This window comes from Excalfactoria chinensis, chromosome 21, assembly GCF_039878825.1.
Source record: "Excalfactoria chinensis isolate bCotChi1 chromosome 21, bCotChi1.hap2, whole genome shotgun sequence".
Classification (NCBI taxonomy): Eukaryota; Metazoa; Chordata; class Aves; order Galliformes; family Phasianidae; genus Excalfactoria; species Excalfactoria chinensis.
The window spans coordinates 613,060-626,373 of NC_092845.1; the positions used below are offsets into that span (position 1 = coordinate 613,060).

At 48.2% G+C, this 13,314-nt stretch overlaps 1 protein-coding gene across 6 annotated transcripts in view; it reads left to right on the plus strand.

Moving 5' to 3' along the window:
* The first annotated feature begins 4,040 nt into the window (after nt 1-4,040).
* The window catches only part of NCAM1 (neural cell adhesion molecule 1), an 81,057-nt gene continuing 71,783 nt past the window's right edge, over nt 4,041-13,314 (plus strand). For 2 of the 6 annotated variants that reach the window (XM_072354892.1, XM_072354893.1), the window contains exon 1: nt 4,041-4,257. In XM_072354892.1, coding sequence (XP_072210993.1) covers nt 4,206-4,257 — 52 coding nt within the window. In that variant the 5' untranslated portion in view covers nt 4,041-4,205. The remainder of the gene's footprint in view (nt 4,258-13,314) is intronic. The other 4 variants (XM_072354889.1, XM_072354890.1, XM_072354888.1 and 1 more) reach the window with 3 other exon arrangements.

Consider the following 13,314-nt stretch of genomic DNA (forward strand, 5'->3'; position numbering starts at 1 on the left):
CAGCATTTGGGTGATTACTTAATACCACGTTAACTTGGGCTGCAGGTTTATGTTATAAAACCAGCAAAGATGAAATCTGGCTTTCAAAATCAAGGAAAGATTCACCAGACCTTTGAAAATCATCATCTGGATGAAACGGCTCCGGGATGCCTTGGTCCAGCCTTCATTACCAAAGTGAAGAACAAATTCAGTCCAAGAACAATGATTCTGCCTCACCAGCAAGAACCGTTTAGGATATTTTCTCTCTGCATTTCAGCACCATCTCAGGACCATTATGCAAAAGCAAAAACACTACTTTCCCTCATCTTTATCTTCTCTAAGATATTTCTAGAGCCATGTAGGGCTAGGATAATGCAAAAGAGGAGACTGACATTCCATTACTAACCTTATTCTTCTGTGCCTTAAATCTGCTTAACTAAAAATGGTTAGAAAATGGAAGACATAACCCTGAAAGACTGGAGGAAAATGTGGCATGGTTGCAAGTTGCCTTAGATTATGCTCTGGACTGATTTTTAAATGGATTCTTCTTTCTTCTGTTTCAGTTACTGTCTAACTGTGTGTTCCAATGCAGTTGGCACAGCCCTATCTAGTTGGCTCACAGCTAGAGGAGAATTTAAAGTATTGTTTTACTCAATCTGTGTCAGATGTGGGTGCAACACTTTGGCTGGTGATACAACGTGTGCATTTTTTTGTACAACACAAATCCATTGTGTTGTTCTCTCTCCTACTATGTCACCTACTTGTGCAGTTTATTCTGGAGAAGTAGGAAGACTTGTCTTGCATTAGAAAATGAAAGCATCTCTTCCCTTGCTGGGGGCTTAGCAGCAATTAGAAAGCGAACCTAATTGGTGGAACTCAAGAAATGTGCTTGTCCAGCCCATAAATTCCAATGCTTTCTCCAAGGACTTTGTTTACTCATCATACAGCTCAGTCTGCAGCCCTTTAACAGTAACTTGGGAAGCGTAATTTCTTTACCCTCTGTCAGCTCGTAGCTTTATTTGCCCTCCTAAAAGTCTGAGCCTGATGTTTGAGCAGTGCATGACCATTTAATGGCATCCTGACAGAAGGGTCCCGAAGCACACAGAAGCAAAGCAGAAGCTCCTCCTGCATTAGTATTTGCAATATATCAGTAATGTTGCCTGAGAACAAATAAATGGATTTCCTTTGCCACAGGGTCACTTGGAACCCTCTCCGAGCAACTTTAGTATTAGGAGGATTTAGAAAAGTCCTTTGATAATTATAACCAGAGACTTCTTTGTATTTCTATTTGCATAAAAATAGCCAAAAGAAACAGCCAACCACTGTCACTGCACAAAATTTGACCTTGTTTCATGTTGCTGCCACAGAGGAGAAAAATCCCTTTAATTTTCCCTATCTGACAAGGGAGCGGTTATATCAAGGGCCAAGCAACTGTTGCTAGTGTTACAGAAAGCAAATGAAAAAAGCTCTTGAACAAATTCTTAGATTTCCTTCACATAGGAATCGTGGATAAGAGCAATGGGGTTTTCTGTTTTCCTATTATTTTCCTTTTTTTCCTCCCTTTTTTCTTTTTTTTTCCTGCCTTGCAGATATGTAATCTTTAACCCAAAAGATTTTTTTTGGACTCCTGAGGCACTGCTGGAAGGTGACAGACAAGAGATTAAAGATAGTGAATGGGATCTGGGACTCTTGGGCTCTGATGGTAGCTGAGAGTGGCACATAGCAGAACACACAGTCACCCAAGTTAGTCAGCAAGACAGTCCTAAAGGTAGGGATTTATCCAGGGGCATCCAACACTGTAGCCGCTTCTAATCCTGCCTGCACTGGTTTTGCCCATACATTACTCCATAAATAAAACCGTGAGTCCTCCAGTTAATATCAGTGTAAGTAACGACACAGCTAGGATGGCTGTTCTCTAACAGTTAGGTGGCAGTGATGGCTGCACTGTGCTCACTCAGAGGCACTGGGTGATGTCCTGGCTAAATTATAATGCTCCCAATTAAAGCAGCCACAACTGATGGCATGGGAAGAACGTGGAAGAACAGGCAATTCATCCTGACCATGTCTGCACAGTCCGCTTCTGTCTGTGGTTCTGAGCAGCAGACAGCCTCTCTCCTTTCCAAACTGAAACATCTGCACAGATTGAAAAGAATTAAGACTATTAAAATGAGACATGTACTGCACACGGTAAGTGCGATGGTTTTCTATGCAGAAGCATACACATTCGGTTTCTAACTTCAAGGATGGAAGATATTTGGAAATCATGTTTTAAAAATAAAGAAAGAAGTGGAAAGCCAGATAATGTCTAAGAACTGCACAGATGTGGCAAGCAAATCACAGAGCAGGGCAAAGGTGGGGATCAGTGTTGGAGTATGTGGGCAAGGCACGTGTGCTTTTAATGCCAAGGTTCAGAATTTCTGAAGTGCCATTTTCTCTCTCAAATTCAGATGACTTCATCTTCATTCTTGTGGTTGATGACATCACCAGAAGGGCCCTAACAGATTTCTACGTCACTGAAAGGAACAAAGGCAGATGTTGATTTTATTTTACAACAAATTCAGCTACAAACAGAAGGGACATCGCTGCCTGCACTGCCAACCTAGGAATAGCAGCACAGACCTGAGGAGCGTTTTGCATAGGGCTGTTACCCAGAACAAAGGTAGAGATAGGATAAGGCTGACCGGACAGACTGTGGTAGTGTGTTTGGTCAGTGTGCCGCTGAGGTAGGCAAAAGAAAGCAGTCAGTAATTCCACTCTGTGGTTTATAACCCTGAGCCGAGGAGATCTCACAGGAACAGTGGGATTTCAACAGTGGGATGGAGCGCACCCTCGGCAGTTTGCTGATACCGAGCTGAGTGGTGCAGGAAGGGACACCATCCAGAGGGACCTGGACGGGCTCTGAAAGTGGGCACATGAGAACCTGATGAGGGATGCAGAGCTGCTGGAGCGGGTCCAGAGGAGGGCATGAAGATGCTCAGAGGGATGGAGCACCTCTGCTGTGAAAACAGGCTGAGGGAGTTGGGCTTGTTCAGCTTGGAGAAGAGAAAGCTGTGGGGAGACCTCATTGCTGCCTGCCAGTACTTCAAGGGAGCTCACAAGCAGGAGGGAAAGCGACCATGTACAGAGTCTGATAGGGACAGGACAAAAGGGAATGGCTTTAAAGTGAAAGAGGGGAGACGTCAGTTAGATGTGAGGAAGCAATCCTTTCCCCATAGGGCGGTGAGGCGCTGGCACTGCTGCCCAGAGAGCTGTGGGTGCCCCATCCCTGCAGGCACTCAAGGCCAGGTGGGATGGGGCCCTGGGCAGCCTGAGCTGGTGGGTTGGCTCCTTGATGGTCTTTGAGGTCCCCTCCAACATAAGCCCTCCCATGGCTCTGTGATTATCACTCTCTGCAACTCCCTGAAATGAGGTTGTGGTGAGGCGGGCGTTGGCCTCTTCTGCCAGGCAACAGTGACAGCAGAATGGGGAATGGCGTCAGAGCTGCAGGCGAGGTTCAGATTGAATATAGGGAGAACCAGAAGAGTGGTGGGACGGCAGCACGGGCTGCCCATGGGGGTGGTGGAGTCACTGTCCATGGGGGTGTCAGGAAACGTGGAGGTGTGGCACTGAGGCAGCCATGAATGGCCAATAGTGCTGGTAGGTGGACGGTTGGACTGGGTGATCTTAGAGGTTTTATTCCAACCTGAATAATCCTATGATTCTATTTTTGCCTGAACAGTCTTTCCCCATCATCGTTCTGTCTAAGTGTCGTGAGCAGTCCTTACACACAGAGCTGTCTGCTCACACAGCATTAATGATGGAAACGGTCATCGAGCAACTGAACCGTGTTACTTTGCTCGTCGTGACGGCGACCAGCTCCGCGCGTTTCCCCCCCTCCGAATCACACCCCGCTCCGCGCCGCGTTTTGCGGGCGGCCGCCAGCGCCCACCGGCGCGGCCTATTTGAGGCGGGCGCGGGCGGAAGGACACGGCGGTGCCCGCCCGATCCAGAGAGCGGCGCGCAGGGATCCGCGCGGTGCTTCGGCGCTGTCAGTCACGGCGGCGGCGCCGGGAGGCGGCCGGGGCGCAGCGGGCGGAGCGGGGACACGCGCGGAGCGGAGCGGAGCGGCGCGAAGGGGACGCGGGGCAAAAACGGGAAGATCCATCCGGAGGGCCGCGTGGTGCTCCGCCCGCAAGGAACGGCTATTTCGGAGCGGCCCCTCTCGCCCCCCTCCCCCGCCGGCTGCGATGCTGCCCGCCGCCGCCTTGCCCTGGACGTTGTTTTTCCTCGGAGCCGCAGGTACCGGCGGGGCGATGCCGGCTGCGGGCGGGGGGCTGCGGGGCGGGGGGAGCCCCGGGTCGGGGGGGAAGGGGCTGCGGGAGCGCAGACAATGGGCGGCGGGGTGCGGCCGCGACGGGCGCATTGTGAGCGGCGGGGGGAGCGGCCGTGCGGGGTGCGATCGGACGGGAAGGGGCGCGATCGCACGGGAAAGGATGCGATGGGAAGGGATGCGGTTGCGAGGAACGCGACTGCGAGGGAAGGGATGCGGTTGTACGAGACGCGGGTGCGAGGCGGAGGATGCGATGGCGAGGGGTGTGATTGTAAGGGAAGGGATGCGATCTCGAGGAAGGGGATGCGGTTGGAGGAGGTGCGGTTGCACGGGGAGGGATGCGACCGCGGGGGATGCGGTTGCGATCAAAGAGCGGCTGCGGGGAGTAAGAAGGAAAAAAGGCGAGCGGCGGAGCGGGGCGGCTTCGGCGGGGGAGCGCGGCCGGGACGCGGCGGGGGGGCGCGGGGCGGCGGCGCGGGAGCGTGCGAGGGGAGCGCGCCGCGGCGGCCGTGCACGAGCAGCGCTGCCCGCGCGGGAGGGGAGGGGTCGGCGGCGGCCAATCAACGCCGGGCGGGAGCGGCCCCCGGGTCGCCAACGGCCCCGCGACCCCCGGGGGATGGGCGCGGCCCCGCGGCCGGGCAGGTGCAGCGGGAGGCGCTGCCGGAGCCGCCCCGCCCGGCCCGCTTTCCGAGCGCCTGAAGCCCCCGCGCGGTGGATGCCCCCCATCCTCCCTCCCGCCCCCCCAGTCTCTAACGCCCAGCATCGTTTGGTGCCCGCGCGTGTTTATCCAATAATAGTAATTATGAATGCAGAGACAGTGCCTGGGGAGCCGCGCAGCTGGGACTGGGCTGCTAAAGCTGCATAAAATGGTGAATCCCGAACCCAAATAAAATATTAAAAAGCCAGAACAAAGCGGCAGTGCTGCTGGTGGTAAAGGCAGCCATAGCCCGGCCGGCGCTCTGCTATGGGATGCTTCGGGCTGGCACCGTCTTCCCCGCGCTGTGATGCTGTAACGCCGTGCTGTGTATTCCCGTTGGCGTAGTGATGGTTTAATGTACTGCTACATTGAAGCGATGTTCTCCAGTAACGTAGAACTTGATTTATAGGTCCAGCAGATGGCTCGGCTCCTTTCATTTACATCCCGAGGGTTTCATAAATAATAGTCTTTTATGTGAACCTTATCCTCTTGACCTATGCAGAAGTCCTGGCTGGCATGGGTTTGGGTTGTTGTTTCTTAAAAGACACTTAATATAGCAGTAACTGAATGAATACCCGGTGTTTAAGTGTTAGAGATTGTGGCTGCTCTCCAGGCTGGAAGTGCCTTCGCTCCTCGGCTCATCTCCAGGAGCACATTTTACAGCCAGACCTGCTTGCCGCTGGGAAGCAGCGATTCCTTCCTTGCCGTGGGATTTGGGGTTGAGCGTTTGTGGTGGCGACGTTTCGTTGGGTCGGTTGGTGTTTTTTGTTTGGCATCGCCATGGGTTTGCCTTGACCGGCTGTCAGAGAGCAGAACCAATCGGTGGGGGAAGGAGGAAGGAGCGCCGCATCTGCTGCCATCAGTCTGCGAGGAGCAGAGAAAAGCCTCAGTAAGAGACAAAAGCACGCTTTATTTTCTCGTTTAAAAGGTCGTCCTGCGTTTTGCTTGTTATTTAACACATCTGCTGTGATCATTTGTGTAGAGAATGTATGATTCTGTTGTTCCTCTAACCCGGAGCTTGCAAATAGCAGGAGATCCTCTGAAGTTAATGAAAGTGCATGCAGAACCAGATTGGGGAGAAGCTGTTCTTTGGCGATGTGTCGTAGCTTTTATCCAGGGGGCTGTTGGGAAAAGTAGGGCCGTGTCAGCTTCTTCCAGGTGGAGTGAAAAGGTCTTGTCTTTGCTTTCCTGACTTTGTACCCTCACGGAGATGTGGAAGCTGGGCAGAAATAGCAGAGCAGTTGTCTGAGGGCTGGATTGGGATTTTGGAGTCGTTTTCAGTGTACAATATGGGCACCTGAAAGGAGTCAACTATTCCCAGATACAAAGTAAGGAAAAACTGTATGTTAAAATACTTCTTTTTTCCCCACTTATAGTCCAAGTCTGAAGGTTTTTATTGTATGTAAGAGGGCAGATAATGGCAGTCCATGCAGTAGTCAGACCTGCAGCTCCCAAACCTTCCACGAGAGATGAGAGAAAAGCTTGTGCTGAGCTGTGCTGGGCTGTGAGCAGAGATGCTGATGTGTTTGAGAGCAACAGAAGTGAGCAGACAGCTTTGGTTGTGGCATTTCTGGGGAATGGGGTATGTGTGGGCTTGGGGGTCTGAGGTTGCTTTTGTTTTATCACATGCAGTATGTTTACTGCAGATACTTTTGTGAAGCTGTTGTTTGGACAGATGCAGAACATCAATAATGGCCTTAATCCTGGTAACGTCAGATCCCTGGGCAGCTGCTGATGGAAAAGCTTATTTTTGGGAACGGTTAACAACTGAAGGTTCACCCAATTTAGCATGTGCAAATTGCTTCAGAGTTGTAATTTAATGAGTTTGGTCTTGATTTGCCAAGTGGAGTTTATTCCATGAGTGAAGATGGACACGGCGATACAGCTCTGCATGGTGGCTTTATAAGATTCCAAGCTTCCTCCGCTCAGTTGGTGATGTCCAACCCATGCCTTGAGGAGATGCCTTGGAAAGTGGAGTGAGCTGAAACCTAGACTGTAGGAATGCTTTTTGGAAGGCATCATTGTGGCTCCAAAGGGACCCAGGAGCAGTGAACAGCAGGAACACAGCCTGTGAGTGTAGGAGGGGAGGGGACGGTTGTGTGGATGGAATGTTGGTTGGCTGCTGGGTGAAAATTGGTGTCTCCGTGGAAGAAATATTTCCAGTGGTTACTGGAGTTGTGTAATGTATTCATACAGGTGTTAGTTAATTAACTGTCACTGTCATGAGTTTCTAATGAGGTGGCAAATATTATTTGACATATTTCAAGTTTTGTAGAATTTATTGCTACATTTAAAAGAGAAACCCTGCAAAACATTCACATTTAATGATTATTTTTTTTCCTCCAGCACCTTCATAGCTGGGATGTCCAAGGCTGCATTTAAATATGACACAAAAGATGAGCGGTCAATTTGGCGTTGTTTACATCATGTTGGCAAATGGGTCTTAATGTGTGGTATTACTGCATAATCTTATGTTTAGAATAAACAGTGGCAATAATTGAAGAAACCTCAGAATTTGGAAATGCCCATTGGTGGTTCTTCGCATCCCACAAAAAGCGGGCTGTCTTTGCATATTAATCACTCTTTCAAAGGAAGTTTGCCTTATTTGCATTGTGCACGCACTGAGGAGTCCCATAGTGCGCCTGAGAAAAAAAGGGAGGGGGGGGAATCGGAATTGTTGTTCTGAAAAGGGTTTTTATTCCATTCAAGTGGAAGGACTGAATGCAGGAGAATTAGTGCACTGTTTTGTAGAAGAACAGTCCCATTTGGTCATTGCGTTGCATGCGGAGCCGGCCTGGCTTTCTGAGTGCTGGGGGTAGGGTTGAAAGGGGAGTGACTCCTCCGCGTGCGCTGTCATCTCTAGAGGGGGAGATGTCCTCGGCTCACCGTGTGCGTGCTCTCTGGGTTATCAGACAGGGCCCAAAATAACAGCGGGAGGTTTGGTCATTTCTGAATGCACTGACCAAACCTCCAGGCCTTCTGAAGATATAAAGGCTGGGAATGTCTTCAGGTTACCTACATTTTGGAATAACAAGCTGCCTTAGGGGTGATCTGCTCCTTTGGTGCTGTGGTTTTAGGCTGCTGTGACGGTTACTTTGGAGGAAAGTTGGGTCGATGCGTACGAGTTTTGCTGTCTTTTCTCCTTTTGTCTTCTGCCAGCAAATTCAGGCCAGGTAAGCTTTTCTGTTACAATAGGCATCCTTGCACAAGCTAGAAAACTGTATGACAGTCTCTAAAAAAGAATGTTTTTACTTCAAACTTTGGAGAATTGAACTTCAGGGAATAGTAGAATGGTAGAGTTGTAGAATATCCAAGGTTGGAAGGGACTCCCAAGAATCAAGCTTATAGAATCGTAGCACAGCTCGGATTGGAGGGAACCTCAAAGCCCACCCAGTGCCACCCCCGGCCATGGGCAGAGCTGCCCCCACCAGCTCAGGCTGCCCAGGGCCCCATCCCACCTGGCCTTGAGTGCCTGCAGGGATGGGGCACCCACAGATCTCTGGGCAGCAGTGCCAGTACCCCACAAGTCTTCTGGCTCCTTCATCATCTTCCAGCTCCACACAGGACCAGCTGAAAGTGAACCAGCATGTCTGAAGAGTTGTGGTAGGGAGGTTTCGGTGGGTGTTGGCTCTCAAACTGTTTGGCCTGGTATCCTAAATGAGAAGATGCACAGATAAAATTTGTGGCATGTAGGCACACTGGCCTACATGCCAATGGTTGAGTCTGTAACTGTGGTTGTTTCGAGCAGCACTGCCAACAGCTTCAGCTTTCAGAACAGGTGAATCCAAATCTATTTCTTTGCTGACATTGCTTCTGTTGGTGGCAATGAGGAAATAAAGACATCTGTGAAAGGGAGAAAATGTGGCTGAGATAACTGATGTAATTGCTGTACTTTCCGAACCCAAAGACGCTACCATATGCTTGTGTTTAATCAATAACATTGAGCTCTGCTGCTTGCTAAAGACTCTGCTATCTCTTTTCTTTTGCTTATCCTTGAAATATCTACTAATTGGGCATATTTTCTTACATGGCAATAAGTTAGTTTTGTATAAGTGGGAAAACATGAGATACTTCTGACTTGGATTCCACAAGGTTCTGACCCACATGTGAGCCAGTGGCAGCTTGAGGTATTCAGGCTGGGGTGAATTTGCTGTGATTTATTTCTGCAAGGAGCTTTTTGTGAGACAGGAATGGAGCTGTTGCTGTTTTGGTTGTCTTCTGTAATAGCAAATACCTCTTTTTGCTGTCCGGACGGCAGGTGGTTGGTGTTGTGGTGGTTTTTGTAACAGTGAGAAATGTAGGTGTGCTGGTTAATGCTATTGCACCGCTATGGTAAAACAGTGCATTCAGTGCACTTCAAAAGCCCTTTAATAACCAGTTTAAAATCGTCGTAGCTGAGAGTTTAAATAGCACTTATCAGTGTGCTCACAGCATTCATCCCGCGCAGTTCGCGCTCTGGAATGCAAACTGTATGCTGACAGTATCGGTTAATTACCATTTTTCAAGAACTTGATTTTGTGTTTTTTGGAATGTGTTAATAGTGAGAAACAGTCATCAGGCACTTGTGTACACCACTGCACAAAGTATCATCAGCAGCTGCTTGTCCAAGGAACTTATTAAATTATTACAAGCCTGCAGAATTCAAAAGAACAGACAACTGTAAACATGCTTCAATTGTGGTGCTTTCAAGAGATAATCTCTTAGAAGTATGACATGCTTCCAGGCTGTGAGCAGACGTACAGTGCTGTTCTGGAGCCTCCCAAATCCTTTTGGAGCTCAATCTGCTCGTGGTCTGTGGGTGCAGCTTGCACTGGGCGCTGTGTGTAGGAGGGGAAGTCATGTTACAGCAGCAGCGAGAAAATAAAACGTGGCCGTGTGCTTCTGTGTGCTGGCCCTGTGTTGTTCGTGTGTTATTTTGTGAATGCAGTTGATCTGCTGGGATGTACAGAAGTACCTGTAAGTAGTATCACAGGGGGGAAAAAAGAGGGAAAAAGATATTTTCTTATCAGGTGAATGGCTTTATCTTATCTCCTCCTTCCTAAGGATGGCAGTGAGTTTAGGTGGTGAGTGAAAGCAGTGCTGCTTATTCCCGTGGAATTTAGCACTTTAAATGGATTAGAACTATAAATATCTCTGCCTGCCTTCGTGTCAGATCCGGAAGCGTCCTAAAGTACCCACATTTACTTATTTGATGTACATTTAACAAGAATTCCACATTTTTGCTAAACAATGTAAATGCGAGCTCCTTAGGAGTCACCAATTGTTTTGTTAAGAGAAAGCAAAGCAAAAGGTCTGTGATGGGTTGGGGCTTTCTTCTGTGTGCCAGTGACTGGACAAGGGTCAGCCTCACATTTCTTATACTTTGTGGGTGCAAGGTGTTGATATCTCTTTATCTGCACATCAAACCCATTCTGAGCTATTTGGTGCTAATAAAGATTACATGCAGTACTACAGCTAGACTTACAGTAGGGTGGAGTGGCACAGGTTGCCCAGAGAGGCGGTGGTGCCCCGTCCCTGCACACAGCCAAGGTCAGGCTGGACGGGGCTGTGAGCACTGCTGGAGCTGTGGGTGTCCCTGTGCACTGCATGGAGTGGCACCGGGCGGCCTTTCAGGGTCCCTTCCAACTCAAACCATTCTACGATTGTATTCTCAATCTACTTACTGTAGAGAAGTTTTGATATTCATAAACGAGGTCATAAATTAAGGGCAGTGAAGTGGAAGGTACGGTTTGACAGCTCTGTGCCAGGTTAGCGCTCTGAGTTCCACTAGATGGCACTAATTTATTGTTCTCTCTGTGAAGTTGCTTTCTCTTTGGGGAGCAACAAACACACCGTGCTTTATGATTTGGGATTTTTTAGTTCATTTGGAATAATAATTATAAATAAAGCCGTGGAGATAATTAACACATAACTATTCACATTGTGTATGTGGTATCCATCATAACCCTGTGCTTTTGAAGTAGAATAATGAACTGATATTTCGGGTGAGATTTCACAGTGGGATTGAAGCGCATCATCAAAACTGAGGAGAAAAGAGAGAGGATTCTGTGACACCAGGGGGAAGAACGCAGGTAAATTCATCATTAGTCCTGAACAAACAGCCCGTGTGTTTAGATGCACACAGGTCTGACATCTTTGCTTTCAGCAAATCAGAAGAACTTTTATCACGTTGAGCCGATCTGTGCATGCTCTGTGCAAAGTAAGAGTTTTATCAGAGCGCTGTGCTGTGTGCTGCTCGCTAACCTTGAGTGCGTGTTTCCCAGAAGGACGTCAGGAGCTGGCTGCCTTTGGTTCAGTTAGCTCTTGGTTTGTGGCTTGCTTGGGGGAAATGTGTCTTTGCTGTTGGTAAACTGGCTGAGGAAGAGAGCCTTGTACCCTGCCACAAGTACCATCACAGAACACCTCCAGTTTGTACACAGAAGGTCTGCTCGCTCATTAGAGCTCATGCTTGGGGAGGACGTGCAGTAACTTCTATTCCGTCATCTTTTTCCTGTGTTGCCTGTCCTATCAGTGTCTTTGATGGCACTTTGAATACGTGAGCTTCATATGGACCCCGGTTTCATGCCAGCAAGGGAGATTTTTAGGATGCTCCATGAGAATAAATGCTGAATAAGGCTTTGTTCTACCAAACAGTGACTTATTTTCTGCATTTAATCTTGTTTTCCGCCAAGCTGAGGGGAAGCCTTGAGCAGTGTTGTAGTTCTGCATCTGTTAGGTTAGGACCCAGAATGGTGGATAACTCAGCTGAGTTTCTTGTTCAGTTGGGAATCTGCCTTCTGGCATTTATTTTTTAGGTGCCATGAAAGAGTCTGATTTATGTTTGAGTATTTTTTGTTGGTTTTAGTTGTGTGTTTTTCCTCTCCTTGAACTCTAGATTCATGCGTTAGTCTGGCTTCTAATATTTAATTACAATAATCTTTCACCTGCTGTAGCACACCAGTCTGCATAGACTCCTTCCATCAAAATGGCAGGCTTTTAAAATACAGATCACTGTTTATTTCCACTTGATGCCATTTATTTTTACAGAAATATATGTACATTGGGCATTTAGAGCCGTAGAGTCGTTAAGGTTGAAAAAGACCTCTAAGATCATCCAGTCCATCCATCCACCTTCCACCAGTATTGACCATGTCCCTCAGCACATCTCCGTGGTTCCTGAACACCTCCAGGAATGGTGACCCCTCCGCTCCTTTGGGCAGCCTGTGTCAGTGCCTGATCACTCCTTGATATCAGGAAAAGCTTTTCCAGCAATGTGCCAGGACCTTTCAGGCAGTATAACCCGAGTATAGATGTGTAGCTGATGAGGTGTTAATTATTTGGGTCTTATTCAGGCATATGGTACTGAATAAATTCTTTATAGAATTTGTGAAAATGCATTACTGCTTGGTTATAATCATATTCTCCAGTGACTTTTTCCACTGCCATTTGTCTGTTCTTCGCAGTATCTGCTGCTTGTTTGCAGCATATGGTTTACCACTTTGCAATTTTGATAGGACTGTATGAGTGGACCATTACCAACATTGTTTTGTTGGGGGGAGCTGCAAGCTGTGGGAACACCTCTGTGTGCTGTCCCAGCTTGGGGCACTGGGTGCCCGCTGCTCTTTGGACACACCAGTGATCCAATTGTAAATTAACCTGAGAAGAGGAAGTTTGGCGAAGCGTGTCTGGGTCTGTTTGACTCGTTCTGTGTGGACGGCCATTGGGGGCGGTGGGTTGGGACACAGCGGGGGCGAGAGCGAGGTCTGCCTGCCAGAACAGAAGGTGGAATAGTAATTTATTATCTTCCATTCTTTGAAAACAGATGGAAAACACTGTGCTCATAAATTTGCAAGGGAAAGAATTTTGGAAGCAGCCTTTGCATATGCCTTCCTCCTCCCTCCCCCCCACACACCTTTTTGTTTTTTGCATGCTTAGAAAAACAGAACAGTGAGATCTGTCCTCAAGGAAAATGTTTGGTGTTCAGCTGAACGCTGCTGAGATGGGCAGTGTTTCTAATGGTCCCCATAGCATCCAACAGGGCTGTGAAATGGAAAGTGCTTCAGTAACATCCAAAGGTAACCTGAAGTATGGAATGAGTCCGTGGAGGAGATGGCACTGAGAGTCTTAGGATTCCTGGACATGTGGTATTAGATTAGAAATATGTTTGAGGTGCCTCAGGTCAATGGCTTTCTTTTGTTTGTCTGGGTTTTTTGTTTCAGTTTATTTTTTCCTAATAAAACTGAAAAACAGAATGAATGTCAACGATAGATGGGGGCATTTCTTTTTAATGGAAGGCTTGGGTACCGACCACTTGTCCCCCATCATTCCTGTTTGTAATGTATTGTCATCT